This window comes from Tupaia chinensis, unplaced genomic scaffold, assembly GCF_000334495.1.
Source record: "Tupaia chinensis unplaced genomic scaffold, TupChi_1.0 Scaffold000415_1, whole genome shotgun sequence".
Lineage (NCBI taxonomy): Eukaryota > Metazoa > Chordata > Mammalia > Scandentia > Tupaiidae > Tupaia > Tupaia belangeri.
The window spans coordinates 2,535,173-2,557,447 of record NW_006159920.1 but is presented as its reverse complement, the minus strand read 5'-3'; the positions used below and the strand labels follow the sequence as shown (position 1 = coordinate 2,557,447).

Genomic DNA, 22,275 nt, shown 5'->3' with positions numbered 1-22,275 from the left:
CTCTATATATATATATGTGTGTGTATGTGTGTATACACGCACACACACATACATGAGACATAAATACTACAGCACATAAACAGATACAGAGTATATCTGTGGTTCTGTGGTATTCAATTTTCATGTGGGCTCTCTGGAGGGTGATAACAGGGGGAAAACAGACTGAGAACTACGGACCTAAGACTCACCTATGCGTTTGAGCAGCCAGCCCATTAACGCCATTCTCAGAAGGAAAATGAGGCAAGACACAGCATCCGGCCATCTCTGCACTGCTCAGCCACTTCCCACGTGCTCCCCTAAGGGCAGCCGACAACACAGCCAGGACCTTTGCCTCCGTCTCTGGAGACCAACAGCTCTCATCCCAGTGGCTCATACAGTAGCGATGGCCGCTCAAGGGCAGACGCCCTGCTCTCACCTTGGTGGGTCTGGGTAGGACTTCAAGCATCCAGTGGGGCCTGCTGGACTCATGAGAAATGCTCTCTGTGAAGTACCTGTGCTGATGACTCAAGCGGTAACAGGTCCAGAATTTTGCCCCCAATTCCAACAGCCATGTCCTAGTTACTAAAAATGAAAGGGTAGACACGGGGCAGGGGGTGATGTGACCCTACTATGAAAAGCTCTGCCCCAGATCATCGATTAGTCAAGTGCTGGTGTTCATCATCAGTGCGTGTGTGTGACTGGCTGTTGCTGGACTGTCCCAGGAATAGCCTGTCCCCTCTCCTTTCTGGTCTCCCAACAGCATATGGCAATTGCACCAGGTGGTGCCCTGCACCTGAGTGACCTGGCTGTGGGGGGCAGTAGCTGGGGACCGGTCTCCACAGTCTCGAATTCCCCTCACAGATGATGCAAGCCCTGCATGACGGGCTGTGGAAAGTATGTTCAGGTGCCTGGCTCCCTTCAGCCTAAAGCCTTTTAAATCAGGTTCCAGATTTGATTTGATTTTCCTTGCCTTCTGGCTCCAACTCTTCCAAGCTCATTTTTCACTCCCCTGTCAGGCTTCCCAGGCTGTGGAGCCAGGTTGAGCCAAGTCCTTCACACTCCACAGGCAACCCTCCCTCCCAGGCTTGGGACTCGGTGCTCGCCATCTCAACTCCAGATCTCAGCAGGCTCCCACCTGCTCCCACGGCGCCGTCCTGCCCTGAGTCCTGCTAGAGCTTTCTGAGTGACGGGGACCTGCACCTCTTGGAGGAGGAACTCAGGGTGCTGCCACACGAGAGAAAAGTGAGCGGGTCTCTCTTATCCTCACTGTCACTCAGCCCGCTGTCTGGACATGGGTACCTAAGTGTCATCACTGTCCTTCTTCACCACTTCCATTTCAGAGAGTTTCTGGGCAGAGGCAGGGGACAGGAATTGAACTGGGAGGAGCAATGAGGTCTGGGACATGGCATCAGAGTCTGCTTCCTGTCTTCCCACCTACCACCCCAGCCCTCAAGGCCAACATGTGTGACATATGTGGGGGGTGTGGCCTTAGAGCCTCGGCAATTTAAGAATGTGAGTCTCTTGAATATGGGGACCATGTTTGGGTTCTCTTTGTCATCTTTTTACCAAATATCCTGCAGCTTGTGCCAACTGATTGGAATTAACTTGCAAACCACTCAGTCATGTCAGCCTTCTTGAGTGTCGCAGCATTCGGATCCCACAAGGGGTCACCGGGAAGCTCACCAACACAACCACTAGGTCCCTTCTGCAAAACGTTGACTAAATTTTACTGTGATGGTGTCCTGGCATGTTAGAGCATGGAGGGGTGTCAGAGTCATCTTCTCTGAGCTCCTCGTTTTACAGATGAGGAAACAAAAGTACAGAGGTCAGAGTGAGCTACAGACGAAGACCCAGGCACATCGCTGCCAGTCTGGCCCTCCTTTCAGGGTCACACTGCTGGTCCTAAGAGAAGCCAGCTCCCTAGGACAATCAACAAACTGCCACGGAAAGCAGCCTGCACAAGGCGGCATTCTGACATCACCAGGCTGATGGCAGTGCCCAGATGTACTTACATCCACCCTGCTCCACTGTAACCACCATGCCTTACTGGATGTCTGCCACGGGCAGGCCCCGTCTTAGGTGCTGCAGAGAGCATAAAGAGGAGTAAGAAGCTGTCCTCGGGGGGCTCTCATTCCAGTGACAAGTGCTGAAATAACCAGAACGCAAAGGCAGAGGCAACGATGGACAGTACGAGAAAGCCTGGGGTGACTCGGTAGGAAGGAGGCCACAAAGGTTAGCATCAGGATGGGCTCCCTGGAAGAGGTGATGATTGGAAGTCTGATACGTTTGGGGTTCAGACTCCAGTCAGAAACAATGTCAGAAAAGCCCAGGACCTACTCAGGGGTTGTGGAGGTCAGCTGGGTCCAGTTAGCAGGGTCCTGGACCACCACCATGGAGAAAATGGAATGCCAGGCAGGGGGCCTGGACTTAAAACCAAGGGAGGCTTCTGGCCAGAGAAGTGCCCAAAGCTGCTAGCTGGGAAGAACCTCGCAGTACATGGAGCCTGGGAGGGGCTGAAGGAGGAGAACCTGGGACACCCCTCAGCTGAGACCTACACGCCTTTAGCAACGCTGTCCTCCAGTGGAAGGACAGATTGAACCCAGAGAAGGTGACAAGGTGCCTGGTCTTTCACTGGGTGCTTCTGGGGAGCACTGTGCTCCAAGTCACCCACCCCCATGCATGCATTTCACTTCATTTAATTCTGCAAAGCTTTTCCAAAGTCCTGAAAAACGGAAGAGGGGGCAGTTAGTGCTCTCCCCCAAAGGGCTTTCTACGCTATAAAATGCTAAAATGGTATGGTGCGTTATTAAAAATAAGGTGTGATCAGAACAACAAAGAAAGCCGCAACTCCGAAATATGAATAAACACTGAGTAAAACAATGAAATGCTAAAGATAGGAACAACTGCCAGTGTTACCTGGCCCAGTTCCCAACAGTCCTCACAAACAATGGTCCGCCTGCCTCAAACATTCGCAGTTCTAAACAATGAACACAGAACCTGTTTGGGTGTAAAGTGCTTAATGAATGTTGGTTGAATTAATCAAATGCAAATACGGAAAATGTAATTTAAATAAAAGCAAGATATTACTTTAATGAGGCAAGAGATTAACATTTAGAAAATCTGCAAAATCGACAGAATGAACACACAATCAGCCTTTACAGGCACCTACAAGGAGGTAGTACAATGGTGAACTTTTAAAAATGAGACAGGTGTTGGGACCAGCAGTTAGCATAATGGCCGTGTCGCTGAACTCCCATGTAGCTGACCACAGTTCAAGTCCCAGACCCGGTGGCTTAAACTCACGCCAGGCACATGTGTGTGCGTGTCCAAGATCCCGAGAGGAGAGTGGAGGAGAATGGATTGCGGTGTGGCCATCCCCCCTGGGGTGGTGATTTCTTGCTTTCTATCTCTCTGTCTCTCTCTGTCTTTCTGGTGAGCACACCCGCCCTGTAGCAAAAACCTCTCAAAAAAACAAAAATGAGACGTGGGGGTCAGCAGGTGGCGTGGTGGCTAAGGGCCTAGACTCCCACGTGGACAGCCACAGTTAGAGGCCTGGACCTGGCAGCTTGAAAATCACTCTGGGCATGCTTGTGTGTATGTGTGCCCCAGATCACAAGAGAATGGAAGAGAAAGGGATTGTGGCATGGCCATCCTCCTGAGGGTGATTTGTCACTTTCCTTCTCACTATCTCTCTCTGTCTCTCTTCCATGAGTGCATGCACTCTATGGCAAAAACCTAAAAAAAAAAAATTAAACATGTGAAACAGACAGTGCACATAGTAACACAGCAATCATAGGTTTTCAGATCTCAAAGGGCCTTCAGGATCATCTAAATTGTGATTTTATAAGAAGAAATCTGAGACTCAGGCAGGATTGGTCCAAGGTTTTAAGGCAACTATGTAGGAATGAGAACCCCAGTCCATGGCTCTTCTACAATGTGCTAATCTTCTAATTAAAGTCTAATTTGTAGAGTGTAAAATATAATCCTCCTAGGACATAGAAACAGAAGAGAATAGAATGAACCGGAAGAGCTAGAAAGCCTTTGTAGAAGAGAAAAAGTTTAATTTTCTGATACCAAAGTTGATAATGCATTAATTATGAAATTACTAAGATAGTGATCATGTATTCCCAGAGTCGGAGGCACTGAGGAAACTTAACTTGTGTTGTTCATTTTTTTTTTTAATGAAAGTAGGTTTTAATTATTGATTTTATTTATGGAAGAAAGTGGCAATGGTAAGATATCTGAACTTTCTGGGTCTGCAGAAACTGCATCCCTGTGAACAAATGAACCATACCTTAGTGATAGCTCCACACCTACTTTGAACCCAGCACTGTGACTCTGTCCACTCGCAGGCTATCCAGTAAGAGGAAGAACACTCTGATCTGGTCTCCCCATCTCTTGTCGCTTATCTCAAGGCCGTCACGCTAATTGGAAGCACATTAGAACAACAGGCGTGAAAGGGCTGGCCAGTGGAGAGACAGACGTTCAGATAGAGCTAGTCTCCTCCTCCCTGACAGGGCAGCGATCACCGAAAACTTTCAAAACGCAGACGCTTCAAGAGCGTCAAACGAAAAATAATTCCATTTGCGTGGTTCCAAACCCTCTTCTCATTTTAGGTGGCGAGCACACCGAAGCTTTGAGGCGGTCATGACCAGACCACACGCGGTGTCCTTTCCACTTCACGTTACTCACACACACGTCGCCCTTTATGGACGCAGCGACCGAAAATGACAAACGCGCGGCCGTGCAGTATGTGCCGCACTGGTGTGCGCGGTAACAGTCTCCCTTGAACACCAAGTGCTCTGAACGCTTTCGTACCGACTGTCTCTTTCCTCCTCCTTTAAGAAAAAAGAGTTGCGCTATAGCGTCAGGAGAATTCTTGGCAAAGATGCCACAGTTTTATTGCCCCTGTACCATTCTGCCCATATGAGCTCCAAGGAAGCTAACCAGTAATCAGTGCCTCCAGCAAAAAATGAAAACGAAACACAAAACAATCTTGACTTGTTCCTTCTAAATAAAGAGTCCATGAACGGGCTCTTAATAGCTTTTATTCTGCTGATTTTTCAGGTACATGAATATCTGAAAGGTATTTTGATTTCCGTTTGTTTGACTGCCAGAAGTGTTGTGTAATGTGTTTTGATATAATGTACCGTATTTTTCTGTGCCCAGATTTTGTCTGTTTCTTTCGATATAAATTGTGTATTCACTTCTGACCATTTATCAAATAGATTCTGAATACTGAACTCAGATAGCTGCACCAGTCTTTTTTACAGCATTTGTATTGTGCTTTTAAAAATTATGGAAGAAGGCCCAGACATGGTCGTGAGCTGGACACTATTGCTTGGAAGGCTGAGGCCATCTCAGCTTCTCAGCTCACCTTGAAAAGTCAGGCTCGGTGGTCTGTGCGTGGGGTCTCAGCTACATGGAAGGCTGAGGAAGGAGGATTATGATACAGAAAGACTTTGTCTAAACACACACACTACAAAAAAATTACAGAAGTAATTCCTGTCTACTGTTTTTTTTTAATCAAGCAAGAAGAATATGTATAAAGTAAAAATGGAAGTTGAGGGTATGAAATGACAAAAGGTTTCTTTCCCTCTAGCTCTTTCCTCTCCCTACTGTAGTATCACTTCCTAGATATAACCCCTGAAATCATCCTTCAATTCTTTTTTTTTTTTTTTTTTTTGAAGGGGTTTTTGCTATAGGGCGCATGCACTTGCCAGGAAGACAGAGACAGAGAGACAGAAAGCGAGAAATCACTTCCCCAGGGGGGATGGCCACGCTGCAATCCCTTCTCCTCCATTCTCCTCTCGGGATCTTGGGCACACACGCACACACACCTGGCATGAGTTTAAGCCACAGAATCTGGGACTTGAATCATGGTCGACTGCATGGGAGCCCAGCGACATAGCCGTTACGCTAACTGCTGGTCCCTCACCCTATTCTTATCATTAGCTCCACAGTTCTAGATAATAGGCTCTATGTCTATTTCTTGAGTTAAGACTTTAGACAGCACTCAGTGGAGTCTCACTATGAATAAGAAGGCATTTATTTGACTTATACTGCTTCCCTTTCACTGGTCCTGATTTGATTTTTAGATCTTCTACTGGACATGTATGGCAAGATCTCAGACTCAGATGCCTGCAGAGACTGGATAGGAAACACACATATGCTAAGTGAGCTGCCACAAGAACAGTCATGAGGTCCTTCCCGTCCACCTTCTATTTTTCTGTATGAATACAGGCACAGCTAGGGTCTCCCGTCCCACCCTCTTAATGTTCTGTGTGACAGCCAGGGTGCTTGGGATTTTTAGTACTTGGAGCCCTGCCTTTTTGTATTTCTACAGCTACTGCAGGTGCTTTGTAGGCTAGAGGTTGGGGAAGCAGTGCCTGGAATCTCAAATCTCTAGTCTGGCCTTCACCAGAACACTTAGGGACCAGAAAGCTTGGTTTCATCTCTATTACTGGAGTTAAGCAAGGGAAACCAGCTCATTCTTACTCTGCTGACAAGAGAAATGAAGAGTTTTAAAAAGTACTTCTTGGGACCAGCAGTTAGCGTCATGGCTATGTTGCTTGACTCCCATGTAGTCGACCAAGGTTCACGTCCCAGACCCGGTGGCTTAAACTCACGCCGGGTGTGTTTGCGTGCGTACTCAAGATCCCAAGAGGAGCATGAAGGAGAAGGGATTGCGGCGTGGCCATCCCCCTGGGGGGTGATTTCTCGTTTCTGTCGCTCTGTCTCTCTTTCTAGCGAGCGCACGTGCCCTATAGCAAAAACTTCTCCAAAAGAAAACAAGTTTTCTTCAGACTGCAAATGATCCTGAATTAACAGTAACTGTCCGAAATCAATGGCTGAGGAACTCTAACTGTAGGTAGTTGTTGTGGGTTTCCACTCTTGGATGTAGTTCTGTTTCCCTGAATAAGGAGGCTGTCTGGAGGCTCCGCGTGGGAATGTCTATGGGCAGACTTCCCTTGGCGTGCTTGGCCATTGAGTAAATGGACTGCATATCCAACACGCTTCAACTCAATGGCAAAGTATAAAAACTTTTTCCGGAACCAGCAGTTAGTGTAATGGCTATGTTACTAAAATCCCATGTAGCTGACTGTGGTTCAAGTCCTGGACCCGGTGGCTTAAACTCACACCGGCATATGTGCGTGCGTGCCCAAGATTCCAAGAGGAGAATGGAGGAGAAGAGATTGTGGCGTGGCCATCTCCCCTGGGGGGTGATTTCTCATCTTCTGTCTCTCTGTCTCTCTCTGTCTTTCTGGTGAGCACATGCCCTATAGCAAAAACCTCTCAATTAAAAATAATAAAAATAATAAATTTTTTTCCTAAGATACTACTCTCTATACCAGGAGCTTCGATTTTATCCACATACATGTATAGTACGCAGTGCTCCCTTAGTCACTCTGATTTCTGCCCTATAGTCCATGCCAAATCCTTTCATTTCAAATATGTGGCTCTTGTTTTTGCTTGACACTTCACTCCTTATCTGCAGAGTTGATACATCTTACAATGCAATCCCAAGAAAACCTCTGGTCCACTAATGAATGCCCCCTTCTTTTGTAGTGCAGCTCTGAATCCATTCTCTATGTTCACTTAGTGGCATATTTGAAAGGAAGGGAAGTGAGTAAATCTGTTCAGGCCACCATTTTGAACCCAAGTGGCCACTCACCGATAACAATGATAAAGTTTCAGCAATACTTATCCTACCATTTCCCATACTACTGCTTTTCTTTCTTTCTTTTCTTTTCTTTTTTTTTTTTGGAGAGATTTTCACTATAGGGCGCGTGCGCTCGCCAGACAGACAGAGACATAGAGACAGAAAGCGAGAAATCACCACCCAGGAGGGATGGTCACGCCACAATCCCTTCTCCTCATCTTGGGCACGCATGCACACACGCCCGGCATGAGTTTTAAGCCACCAGGTCTGGGACTCGAACCGCGGTCGACTATGTGGGAGTCCAGCAACATAGCCATTACGCAAACTGCTGGTTCCCTGCTTTTCTTTAAATACTCGAGAAACTCCCTGGTACCCAGGAAATCTACCACCTGCTACCCACAACAGACAGGAGAGAATTTGGGGAGCACATTCAAGCTTGCTGGGATACCAAGCTTAGCATCCTCCAGTGAAGATGGAAGACTAAGAGATAACATATTTGTTGAATGAGTCTCCTTCCCTACGTAATATCTTATTTTCTGTCGTGAGTGCAACAACTATTTCCAACATACTTTCTAGCTACAGGTCACCAATGCATTGAACTTGACTTAGATGTAAAAATGCTTTAGACCGGCCTAGGCCAGTAAGACTTTCTGCAGTGATAGAAGTATTTAATCACTTGTGCTGTCTGATGTGGTAACTATTAACCAGGTGTGGCTACTGAGCACTTGATATGTGGCTACTGCAGGTGAGGAACTGAATTTTCTATTGCATTTGACTTTAATCAGTCTTTATTTAAATTTAGATAGCCATATGTGGTTAGTGGTTATCCTACTGGACAATCCAATTCTAGACACTGAACAAGTCACTCTCATTGAGGAAGCAAAAGATAATAAATAATAACTGGTAAAAACAAATAGGGATGAGATGTGGCACAGTGGTAATGCAACTAGACCCAATGGATTTGCATCCCAAGAACTCCCTGTGTGCAATGAGTATGCATGCATGCCTGTGACCCAGAGGGGCTGATGGGAGATGGATCATGGTGTGATGACCCGTTGGGGGTGTATCTCTCTCTCTATCATGGAATAAGAACACTTAAAAATTTTACTTAAAAATAAATAAATTGGGACCAGCAGGTGCCATGGTGCTTAAGGTACTGGACTCCCACAAGGCCAACAGTGGTTTGAGTCCCAGACTTGGAGGCTTGAAAATCATGCTGGGTGTATGTGTACGCGTGCCCAAAATCCTGAGAGGAAAATGGAGGGAGAAGGGATTGTGGTGTGGCCATCCCCCCGAGGCATGATTTCTCACTTTCCCTTTCTCTGTTGAGTGCATGTGCCCTATGGCAAAAACCTACAAATAAATAAATTGATAAATAGTAAAAATGGATTATATATGTAAGTATTATGGAAGTTCAGAGGAGGAAGAAATTGAGGATTAGAAAGGTCAAGACTAGGACTGTGAGGTGAATCTATATGCTAACGTGGAAAAAATGTCAAAAGATGTTGAATAAAAAGAGAAGTTGCAGATCATGTAAATATACTTGGGCCCATTTGTGTATAATGAGGACATGAAGATAGGTGTTCATGTCACTTAGAACATTTATAGAAGGAAACCTGAATTGTTAATGGTAGTTTCTTCTGAAGATTGAAAGTATGGGTCAAGGCAAAGAACGTTTAAACTTTGTTTTAAAAATAGTTTGATACTGGGACCAGCAGTTAGCATAATGGCTATGTCACTGGACTCCCATGCAGTCGATCGCGGTTCATGTCCCAGACCCGGTAGCTTAAAACTCACACCAGGAGCATGTGTGTGCGTGCCCAAAATCCCGAGAGGAGAACAGAGGAGAAGGGATTGCGGCATGGCCATCCCCCCTGGGTGGTGATTTCTGGCTTTCTGTCTCTCTGTCTGTCTGATGAGCGCACGCACCCTACAGCAAAAACCTCTCAAAAAAAAAAAAAAAAGTTTGATACTTAGGTCTCTTTTTCTTCATAACAAAGTTATAGGTACACAGATTATTAGAGACTAATACATGTTAAAAAGGCCAAAGCAATCAACTCTTTCCTGTGGTTATTACTCATGAATGCTCTTATGTGATTAGTGGGAATATTCCACATCCTATAGCCATGGATCTTCTGCATTCTATTAAGATGCTTTAGGAAAGTAACCTGAAGGACTTAGAATTTAAATCGGATAGCCAAGCTGGATAAGATGGGGAGGGGAAGGAAAGGCACTCTATACGGTGAGAACACAGAGAGGCCAGTGGGGAGTGAGGGCGCTGGGAAGGCCAGGCGGGAGTGGACCAAATCCCAGGAGACCTGACTGGCAGTGGCTGGAGTCTGTGTCGTTGCCACCGTGGCTCTCCTCTGGGAACCAAACATTTATGTAGCAGGTTCTGTGCTACTCCTGGGGCACAAAAGATAAATAAGAAATAGTCCCTGAGTTCTAGGAGCCAGATGAGACCTGTGAAAGGGGGCATCAGATGGTGCCAGGGTGATCACATGACAGTAGGAGGCGCAGACCAGAACCCCCTGGTGCTGTGGCCTCCTTTATTCGCACGTTTTTCTCCAGAACCACATCAAGTCTTCTGAGGACAGAAAGTGGGTGAGACACTTCCTTCAAGCTTCTCAAAGCACTAAACATAGTAATTGACTACTTCTGAGTTGGACGGGACATGGGAAGCGTTTACTGGGAGAAAGGTACAGCTGTTGGTTAAAGTGGGAACTGAAGACTTATTCGCACGTTCCCAAGTCGGATCTTCCAGGTTCTCTCTGCCACTCTCCACAGCTGAAATATGACAGCACTGGCTAAGGCCGGGGACAGCCCACACCAGTAAACCCTGAGACAGGCGGTCTGGGCCAAGACCTCGTTTGCACTGTACTTCTCAAGGGGCGCTGGAGTACTAGCTCATCTGATTCATGGCACGGCCTGTGAGCGTTAGCTTCTTTCTGATAAAGATAAGTTCCAGGGCAGAGGGGAAGACATCTCTGGTGGTTTCGGTCTTTTTCCCACCACTGCTGTCTTTTCGTACTTGACTCTGTGGTGAGGGAAGCAGCTCATCAGCGCTTCAGCTGCCCTCATGGGCAATAGAAAGCTGGGATTCAGTCTGGTTCTGCTAGGAGGCCTCCTGCTGCTCCCAGAGCCCGCAGATCACACTGGGCACTGGCGTGGGCCTGCGTGTTTCTCCTCCCACCCTACTCACATCTTGCATGGGGCAGGGAGGTCCACAGGCAGTAGAGCCCCCCCTCTGTCTCCCAAGCAAAAGGCTGCCCCTTGACCACGCCACTCAGGCCTAGCAAAGTCTTTTCAGGGGAGGAGGCCTACATGGAATTTAGAAATGGGCTCGGAGTCACTGGGTCAAAAACTGTTGGTCCTGGGTGCCCCACACATGGAGATGGTTGGGCTCCAGTGAGCATACCCCAAGGGCAGACCGGTGCCTCGTTCCATGAAGAGGACATGACTCGATGTAGAAACAGCAGTTTCTAGACTGTGGGCTCATGGTTCTGAGTCTAAAAGTGATACTGATGAGATAAGGAGTGAGAACTTTATGGTTTTTTTTTTTTTTTTTGGAGAGGTTTTTGCTATAGGGCGTGTGCGCTCACCAGAAAGACAGAGAGAGACAGAGAGAAAAGCAAGAAATCACCACCCGGGGGGATGGTCATGCCGCAATCTCTTCTCCATTCTCCTCTCAGGATCTTGGGCACGCACGCAACCGCCCGGCGTGAGTTTTAAGCCACCGGGTCCGGGACGCAAACCGCAGTCGACTACGTGGAAGTCCAGCAACATAACCATTATGCTAACTGCTGGTCTCCAGAACTTTATGATTTTTTTAAGAAGAATTATTTTACTTAACATTTATTTATTTATTTATTTATTTATTTATTTTAATTTGACCAGAGAGGGACAGAGTGAGAGTGAGAGTGAAGGAGTATGTGTGTGTGAGAGAGAGGGAAAGTGAGAAAGCAAACTGCCAGGTCCGGAATTCGAACTGGGGAGCCATGCGGGAGTCTAGCACCCTTAACCACCACACCACCTGCCAAACCCAGAATTTCTTTCTTTTTTTTTTTTTTTAAAGGTTTTTGCTACAGGGCACATGCGCTCACCAGAGAGACAGAGAGAGACAGAGAGACAGAAAGCAAGAAATCACCTCCCAGGGGGGATGGCCATGCCACAATCCGTTCTCCTCCATTCTTCTCTTGGGATCTTGGGCATGCACACACATGCGCCCAGCATGAGTCTAAGCCACCGGGTCCAGGACTCAAACTGCGATCGACTACATGGGAGTTCAGCAACATAGCCATTATGCTAACTGCTGGTCCCACAGAATTTCTAAAACTAAATATAATCTCAAGCTTTGGGTTTGGGATGTTGAGGGAAGACAGCAGCTTTGGCCAAACCAATAGATCCTTATCAAATAGCAGTTGCTCCATAATGACATTAACGGGCCACTTAACTCCACATGGCTGACTTCCTCTTTGTCTCTCTCTGATGAATGCATGTACCCTCTGACAAAAATTTCTTAAAGTAAAAAAATATATAGGGTTACTATTATTATTTTATGAGAGATTTTTGCTATAGGACACGTGTGCTCACCCAGAGAGAGACAAAAAGTAAGAAATCACCTCCCCGGGGGATGGCCATGCTGCAGTTCCTTCTCCTCCATTCTCCTCTTGGGACTTTGGGCATGCACACATAAACCAGTCCTAGATCCTTTTGGCTTAAAACAAATGCACCTTTTGGTTCATAAGCAGGTAGAAAGGATTCTTCCCTAATGATTTAACTCCAGGGCCATATTCAACTCAGAATAAGCCACTCTTTTTTTTCTATGATCATAATATTGTTTATATTACATTGGATTGCATATAACTTTACAGTGTATTACATTGTTTTTTCAAAGGGAATGCCTTCATGTCAGTCAATACAGAGACATTAATCTCCCCACTTCATCATTCAATATCTTTTCATTGTTTTTCCCAATCATTATTATTATTATTCCAATTATTTTTTAAACAGTCAATCACTATTTCTCATTTTGCTTGTAAAAAGACTTTACCCATCATGAAATACTTCTCAGACCAATCCAGTTGAGAATACTCTACACGTCATCATCAACAGGTAATAAGCCCTATCTGTTTCCCACTAACGTCCTGCCTCTCTATTGCTCTCTTGCTATCTTTCTCTATCCTCTTCTCTTCACCCCCATATTCCCCACTGTCTTATTCTCGTTAAGTACTTTCACTGAGAATAAGCCACTCTTGTACCGTCGGTAGACTTGGTTAGGGCCTGAAAGGGTGGTTTCATTCTCCTCTGTGCTGTCTTCCCTATCCATTCCCATCTTAGGGAGGAAATACCTCCACATGCATCTCATTAGGTGTTTATCGGTTAGGAATACTTTTTGTAACATTTCCTGTGTGAATAACAGCAGCCAAAGATCTTATCCGGGCGTCTTTAAGCCTCGGGATTTTTGTCTTAGTGTTGTTCTTTATGTTCCCTCCTCTGCTGGCCGTATGCCCCCAACCCATCCATAGTGTGCTGGCTTGCCGCCTCCTGGTTTCACCTGGCTGCCAGAGGACCGGGCATTACATCTGTATTCAAGGAGGTAAGCGGGGAGTGGAAACAGGGGGCACCAGTGAGGTTACTTTCCTCTGAATCAAAACGCAAGAGCTTTCCCTGAAGCTCCCTGACTGACTTCAGCCCAAGTGTGTCACTGGGCCACTCTGAGTTGCAAAGGAAGTCATCACAGTGGCCTCCAGAATGGAAAAGGCCCGGGCCTGGGGACTGGTAATGGGTCATGTCTTGGCTGTCCAAAGTACCTGCCACAAGGTGCAAAAGCCCCAGGACGTGAGGGACCGAGACCCACGGAGATGGACATCTTATAGGTGGAGCTTCTCAGAAAGAGAGAAAACCACAGGGGCCATGTCCAGTCCCACCTTAATGTCACTCAAGACTTCTTGATAGAAAGAGGAGCTTCATCGGAGGTCAGAGTTACAGTGGGCAGTATTTACCTCATTCACGTTTGAACCAACTTGTAATTACCAGCCCAGAAGCTGTTAGAAGCAAACCTTTATTGTTTCCTCCAATCGGTGCTGTCTGTGTGTTTTCCAGGGGTGGAAGGGTCCCCAAGTCCCCTTCAGGAAAAGCCGGGAGGTCCTAGGGCCCTGCTAGTGGTGGCAACTTTAAAGAAGGGAGAGGAAGAAAGGAGCCAGAGCGCCTGTGGGCAGCCCCAGAGAAGTGGGTTTCTGCCAGCTGAGATGGGGACGAGCCTGGGCCGGAAGGCACCATTTTTAAAAGTTACTCTCTCAGAAGATATTCTGAAAAAGCCCAGCTTCCAGAAAACAGAAACCCTGAAGTCACTGGGAGACCAACATTGGGACAGGGATGTTGCAGAATAAGAATGCAATAATTTAAGAATAGTGCAGTCAATGTTGTGAATATATTAAATGACACTAAACTGTCCACTTTAAATAGTGCAGTCAATGTTGTGAATATATTAAATGACATTAAATTGTCCACTCTTATGTTTTGTGGATTAAACTCATAAGAAAAATAACCCTATAGGGACCAGCAGATGGTGTAATGGTTATGTCGCTGGACTCCCATGTAGTCAACCACGACTAGAGTCCTGGACTCAGTGGCTGGAAACTCACGCCAGGCATATGTGTGTGTGTGTGCCCAAAGTCCTGAGAAGAGAATGGAGGAGAAGGGACTGTGGCATGGCCATCCCCTGGGGAGTGATTTCTCACTTTCTGTCTCTCTCTCTGGTGAGTGCATGTGCCCTATAGCAAAAATCTCTCATAAAATAATAAAAATAATCCTATTTTTTTTCTTAAAAAAATTTTTGTCAGAGGGTACATACATTTATCAGAGAGAGAGAGACAAAGAGAAGGAGGGGGGGAAATGAGAAATCACCCCTTATGAGGCATGATCCCTTCTCCATCTCTTCCTTCCTTCAGGATTTTGGGCATGCACACACACATGCCCAGTGTGATTTTTTAAACCACCAGGTCATGACTTGAACCACTTGAACCACTCAGTCAGCCATGTGGGATCTAGCTGACTTATCTGCCCGTATATTTTTTGACTTGATGAAGCACTTTCACTACTTATCTGCTTTTCTTCTCATATTCCATATATGAGAAGACACAGAAAAAGTCAGTTGCTTTTCCTCAGAAAAGGGCCTCTTAGATTCATCAAAGGCATGACGTGCCGATCAAGGGTACTGAGCAACTCAGAGCTCTAGTGTGCTGGCTCCGAGGCCAGGCGTCATCCCGTGAAGGTCCCAGATCCGGTAACTCGGAGGCTGGTTCCCTCAAGACTCCACGGGCCGGAGAGAGTGCAGATGCACATTGCGCTGGAAGAAGCTACGTCATCTCTTCAGCTCCACGTTCGCCTGAACTGAGGAAGAGTTCTCTCTGAAGTAGTATGGCAGGAGGGTGAGTGTGGAGCTAAGAACAGTTTTGCAGTCTAAGCTATTTCCTAAATGTTTATTTTTAATTTTTAGCGTGTATAATGTGGTGTTTTATAAATATCTGCACAAAGTTGCCCAACCACTGCCATCTAATTTCAGAACATTTTCAACATCCCCAAAAGAAACCCCATCCCCATTAGCAGCCGCTCCCCATGCCCAACCCCAAGATCCTGGCATCCACTTACCTACTTCCTATATCTATGGGTATTCCCATGCTGAATATTTTCCTGAAACGGTGTCGTGTGTATTCATCAATGGAATCGTGTGTGTTTCACAATGCTCATTTTCCATGAACTTTCTGAAGACCCTTGTAGATGTGTGTGGAGGAGAGGGGTGGAGGGGAGAGTAGCCCTTTATTTCTGGCTTCTTTCACCCAGTGTGGTGTTTGTGAACTTCACCCACACAGAAGCATGATCGGTACTTATTCCTCTCTGTGGTCATCTGAGCCATGCTGAACCTCCCTACCAGCTGTGGGGATGAGAGGACAGGAAGACCAGTCAGAACAACAGGAAAGAGCCTTCGACCTGGCCGTGCCCAGAGAGAAGAAGCAGACCTCAGGAATATCACCAGCACGCCCCTCTGTTCCTCAGGTGACAGATACGCAGGACTGAGGTCAGATCCATTAGCACTCGGTCTTTACTAGACAGGCCTGTGCAGAACACACAGTTCAGTGCAGCCCCACGACATTTTCAAGGCTGCAGCCCCTGCCAGCTTTCCAGAAAACTATGGAGCCAGACTCTTCCCTTAAACAAGGATACAGCCCAGTGCCCTTTGGGGGTCGCCTGCCTGATCTCTTCCTCCTGTAACTTTCGGGGGCTCTCGTTTAAATGGCAGAGTCACAGTGCAGCTACAACCCCCTCTCACCTCTGTGGTCTTTTCTAGTGCTCAGATCAAAGCTTTCTAGCTCCTAAAGCATTTCCTGGGATAAATCTCACCATAATTAACCCGAGGACAATTATCACTGTAAACTTCCCTGACGTCCACACGCATCTCCAGGCCAGTTGATTTGACGTCCTAGTGACCCAAGTTAGAAGTTTACTGAACGTTTTTCCAAGGAGGCATAACTATAGATATTATTTCAACTATTTTTAATTTGCCAGAGGGCATGTGTGCTTTCTGGAGAGAGAAAGAGGGAGAGTGAGAATGCACCCCCCCAAGGGGAATAGTCACGCCACAATCCCTTCTCTTCCTCTCCCTCCTTTTGGGTTTTGAGCACGTATCACATGAACCTAGCATGTTTTCAAGCTGCCTGGCCCAAGATGTATGGTGCAGTCAGCCATGTGGGGTCCAGATGCCTTCACCACACACCAGCTGCCACTCTTCAACGATTCTTCACTGTTCTCATCTTCTCCTCCTTTTTAGTACATGGTGGACAAGGAATTATCATGCCCATTTGCAGAAGAAAAATTGGAGGCCCAGTGAGAACAAGAGACCAAGAATCATTTGCAGAAGGTGACAGAATGGAAATAAGGGGCCTGTCTTCCATCCCACCACTGTAGTGTACCAGGTCAGTACATGAACAGCTGACTAAGCACTCCTTCCAGCGAAAAGGCAAGAGAAAAATTCCAGTCAGTTCTCACTTGCCCAGATGTGAAGGCACAGATTTAAACCCAAACTGCTCATATTCCTCCTGCCACCAGGCCATGTCTTCTTCTATAATTAGATGCCCAGAACATAACCTTCATTAACAGCAAAATATCTCAGGTTAGTCAACTTGTAATGTCCCACTCTACCCTCCAACCTAGACCAAAGCCCACCATAAACAAAAGAAATAGAGCTAAGTGGTCTACATTCACCCTATGTGAAGGTCCAAGAAACTTCAGACCTTTTATCAAATCCAGTCTGCTGAGAAAGAGGCTTGAGACGGAGCCGTGGCCCCTGCCTGTCCTCCCCCAAGCCTCCCCATCCAGTCACACCTCTTACCCTCCCTTCAAACTTGGCAGTGGCTCCTTCTTTGACGCAGAGGTTCCTCGGGGGCAGAAGGAACGCAGGGGCCTCAGTCAGGGGCATGGAGCCAACTCTTGAGGGATCCGCACTGAGGGAGGTTTGGGAAACATGTGATGAGGCAGCCAGCTTCACATCCCCCATGGTCTGCAGAAGGGAAGGAGGAGACCAGGTCAGATCAGACAAAGCCCAGCCCTGCCCTTCTTCAGGCATGCATACGCCACCCCCTCTGGTGAGGTGGGTTTTTTTGTTTGGAGAGGTTTATGCCATAGGGCGCGTGTGCTCACCATAAAGACAGAGAGAGACAGAGAGACAGAAAGCGAGAAATCACCCTCCAGGGGGGATGGCCATGCCGCAATCCCTTCTCCTTCATTCTCTTCTCAGGATCTTGGGCACGCACACACACGTGCCCAGCATGAGTTTTAAGCCATCAGGTCCAGGATGCGAACTGCGGTCGATTACATGAGAGTCCAGCGACATAGCCATTACGCTAACTGCTGGTCCCAGCGGTGAGGTGGGTTTTCTACAGAGCGGGTGCCCAGTTAGGTCAGCACCTCCTGGAGCTCCTGGGTCCTCCACACGCAAGGAGCCAGGGCGAGGTACAGCCAGTCCCAGACACCAGCTTCCAGGGCCTGGCTCCACCTGCTAGAAACTCCGTGGAGAACTGCCTCTCTTTTCACCATTCCCTTCTGGGAAAGGGACATTTGGGGACTAGAACAGAGAAACTGGATGGTTCCAGTTTTTATAAAAAAATACCTGAATCTGCATTTAATAGTTACTGACCCTTCAGAATCAACATCAACAGTAAGCAGTTGTGGTAGAAAGTGAAAACTATGTCTGCCTAGAGTACAAGAGCTTACCAGCTACAGATAAATGGGATCTCCACTCTAAGGAGGAGTCTGGGGTTAATATGGCAAGGACCCTGGGCGAGGTGAGGCGAGGTGAAACTGTGGTTGAATGATGGGAAGGATGCAGGTTAAGTCTCACCTTTGAGGATTAGATTGTGAAAAAGTCTCAAAGGTCACAGAATATCAGCGAAGGGAGGCACTTTGAGATTGTCCACACTAACTCTTCCATTTTTAACTGAGGTCTGGAAAGGGTAACTCACTTGTCCAAGGACACAGAGCACATTGATGGCATCATTGGCAAGAATAACTCAAGCCCTGACTCCTCACCCCTGCTTGGGACATATATGATGGGGGTGGGGTGGGGGACTGACAACGGTAGTTAGAAATAAGGGGCTGATGTGGGAATAAAAGAGGACTTCAAAAAGTTTGTGGACAAAAATGGAATTAAAGTATGGGTTTATTTGGTACAAAAATGTTATAACTCACATAGTTTTGTGTTTTTTGGTTTTTGGGTTTTTTTTGGAGAGGTTTTTGCTATAGGGCACGTGTGCTCTCCAGAAAGACAGAGAGAGACAGAGAGAGAGAAAGTGAGAAATCACCCCCCGGGGGGATGGCCACGCCATAATCCCTTCTCCTCCATTCTCCTCTCGGGATCTTGGGCATGCACACACACACACACATACAACGTGAGTTTAAGCCACTGGATCCAGGACTCGAACGGTGGCCGGCTACATGGGAGTCCAGTGACACAGCCATTATGCTAACTGCTGGTCCCTTAAGTAGGTTTTTATAATAGGCACTTTCCACTAACTTTTTGAAGTCTTCGTCAATGACTACCTATTATATTATAGATCAACTCTTGTGATGTTTAATTACTCTCAAGTAAATACTCTCTTTAAATGTATTTCATTGTGGAAAATAACAACGTGTAAAAATAACCAATTATTAGTTACTGAATACCCACTCTGCTCTAAACACTGCACTGGGCACTTGATACATTATCTCATTGGTTTTGATTCTCAGAACAAACCCACAACGTAGCCATACTCGTCATTCTGCAAACAATGAGGCCAAGCTCAGGCAGGTGCAATAACTTGCCTGTCACACAGCTACTGAGTGGCAGGAGTGGGAGTTGAACCCCAATCAGTCAGATCTCAGAGCTCTGCTAGCCATGCTACACAGCTTAAAGAAAACAATTTGAAAATGTCCATTATTTTATTTCATACAATGGTGGTGCATCTCTTTCTAATTTTGTTTCTATGAATATATATATCAGTTTCTTTTTTTGTCCATAATTTTTCTTAAAATAAGGATGAAAAGTTGTTTTTAAGAAATCTGATTTTAAAATATTCCATTATATGGATGTATGATTTACCTAAACCTTTTGCTGATTATTTGGATGGTTTCTAATTTTTTTTTTACAATAATCAATCCTGCTATGAGCCTACTTATGTCTAAATCTATGTCTGAATTCCTGATGATCTCCCTAGAATTGATTCCAAAAGTACAATTTTTATAGGTGTGAACCTGAATTCTTTGTTTGCAAGCAACAGAAACCAACTCTGGTTCTCATAAACAGAAAACAGATCTGTTGAAAAGATGGTTGTTGTTGGTGGTAGTTGTGGGGTGTTCTAAAACACAGGGAAGGCTGGAGAACCAGGCTAAGAGAACAGGCTGCAGTTGAGAGAAATGACAGTCAGAATACAGCCAAGGTCACTGGACAACCCATCACTACCTGGAATCCATCTTTTTTTTTTTTTTAGAGGTTCCTCGGGGGCAGAAGGAACGCAGGGGCCTCAGTCAGGGGCATGGAGCCAACTCTTGAGGGATCCGCACTGAGGGAGGTTTGGGAAACATGTGATGAGGCAGCCAGCTTCACATCCCCCATGGTCTGCAGAAGGGAAGGAGGAGACCAGGTCAGATCAGACAAAGCCCAGCCCTGCCCTTCTTCAGGCATGCATACGCCACCCCCTCTGGTGAGGTGGGTTTTTTTGTTTGGAGAGGTTTATGCCATAGGGCGCGTGTGCTCACCATAAAGACAGAGAGAGACAGAGAGACAGAAAGCGAGAAATCACCCTCCAGGGGAGATGGCCATGCCGCAATCCCTTCTCCTTCATTCTCTTCTCAGGATCTTGGGCACGCACACACACGTGCCCAGCATGAGTTTTAAGCCATCAGGTCCAGGATGCGAACTGCGGTCGATTACATGAGAGTCCAGCGACATAGCCATTACGCTAACTGCTGGTCCCAGCGGTGAGGTGGGTTTTCTACAGAGCGGGTGCCCAGTTAGGTCAGCACCTCCTGGAGCTCCTGGGTCCTCCACACGCAAGGAGCCAGGGCGAGGTACAGCCAGTCCCAGACACCAGCTTCCAGGGCCTGGCTCCACCTGCTAGAAACTCCGTGGAGAACTGCCTCTCTTTTCACCATTCCCTTCTGGGAAAGGGACATTTGGGGACTAGAACAGAGAAACTGGATGGTTCCAGTTTTTATAAAAAAATACCTGAATCTGCATTTAATAGTTACTGACCCTTCAGAATCAACATCAACAGTAAGCAGTTGTGGTAGAAAGTGAAAACTATGTCTGCCTAGAGTACAAGAGCTTACCAGCTACAGATAAATGGGATCTCCACTCTAAGGAGGAGTCTGGGGTTAATATGGCAAGGACCCTGGGCGAGGTGAGGCGAGGTGAAACTGTGGTTGAATGATGGGAAGGATGCAGGTTAAGTCTCACCTTTGAGGATTAGATTGTGAAAAAGTCTCAAAGGTCACAGAATATCAGCGAAGGGAGGCACTTTGAGATTGTCCACACTAACTCTTCCATTTTTAACTGAGGTCTGGAAAGGGTAACTCACTTGTCCAAGGACACAGAGCACATTGATGGCATCATTGGCAAGAATAACTCAAGCCCTGACTCCTCACCCCTGCTTGGGACATATATGATGGGGGTGGGGTGGGGGACTGACAACGGTAGTTAGAAATAAGGGGCTGATGTGGGAATAAAAGAGGACTTCAAAAAGTTTGTGGACAAAAATGGAATTAAAGTATGGGTTTATTTGGTACAAAAATGTTATAACTCACATAGTTTTGTGTTTTTTGGTTTTTGGGTTTTTTTTGGAGAGGTTTTTGCTATAGGGCACGTGTGCTCTCCAGAAAGACAGAGAGAGACAGAGAGAGAGAAAGTGAGAAATCACCCCCCGGGGGGATGGCCACGCCATAATCCCTTCTCCTCCATTCTCCTCTCGGGATCTTGGGCATGCACACACACACACACATACAACGTGAGTTTAAGCCACTGGATCCAGGACTCGAACGGTGGCCGGCTACATGGGAGTCCAGTGACACAGCCATTATGCTAACTGCTGGTCCCTTAAGTAGGTTTTTATAATAGGCACTTTCCACTAACTTTTTGAAGTCTTCGTCAATGACTACCTATTATATTATAGATCAACTCTTGTGATGTTTAATTACTCTCAAGTAAATACTCTCTTTAAATGTATTTCATTGTGGAAAATAACAACGTGTAAAAATAACCAATTATTAGTTACTGAATACCCACTCTGTTCTAAACACTGCACTGGGCACTTGATACATTATCTCATTGGTTTTGATTCTCAGAACAAACCCACAACGTAGCCATACTCGTCATTCTGCAAACAAGGAGGCCAAGCTCAGGCAGGTGCAATAACTTGCCTGTCACACAGCTACTGAGTGGCAGGAGTGGGAGTTGAACCCCAATCAGTCAGATCTCAGAGCTCTGCTAGCCATGCTACACAGCTTAAAGAAAACAATTTGAAAATGTCCATTATTTTATTTCATACAATGGTGGTGCATCTCTTTCTAATTTTGTTTCTATGAATATATATATCAGTTTCTTTTTTTGTCCATAATTTTTCTTAAAATAAGGATGAAAAGTTGTTTTTAAGAAATCTGATTTTAAAATATTCCATTATATGGATGTATGATTTACCTAAACCTTTTGCTGATTATTTGGATGGTTTCTAATTTTTTTTTTACAATAATCAATCCTGCTATGAGCCTACTTATGTCTAAATCTATGTCTGAATTCCTGATGATCTCCCTAGAATTGATTCCAAAAGTACAATTTTTATAGGTGTGAACCTGAATTCTTTGTTTGCAAGCAACAGAAACCAACTCTGGTTCTCATAAACAGAAAACAGATCTGTTGAAAAGATGGTTGTTGTTGGTGGTAGTTGTGGGGTGTTCTAAAACACAGGGAAGGCTGGAGAACCAGGCTAAGAGAACAGGCTGCAGTTGAGAGAAATGACAGTCAGAATACAGCCAAGGTCACTGGACAACCCATCACTACCTGGAATCCATCTTTTTTTTTTTTTTTTTTTTAGGTGTTTTCTCTT

General features: G+C 46.1%; 1 protein-coding gene across 3 annotated transcripts in view; it reads right to left on the bottom strand.

The window, feature by feature from the left end:
- MYLK (myosin light chain kinase) overlaps positions 1-22,275 on the bottom strand; it is a 220,134-nt gene that overhangs the window by 194,070 nt on the left and 3,789 nt on the right. For 2 of the 3 annotated variants that reach the window (XM_006154574.3, XM_014590175.2), the window contains exon 1: positions 17,034-17,201. The exons of the other annotated variant lie outside the window; for it this stretch is intronic. In XM_006154574.3, the coding sequence (XP_006154636.1) occupies positions 17,034-17,198 (165 nt within the window). In that variant the 5' untranslated portion in view covers positions 17,199-17,201. Of the gene's footprint in view, positions 1-17,033; positions 17,202-22,275 lie in introns of those variants that run through there. 3 annotated transcript variants of the gene reach the window in all.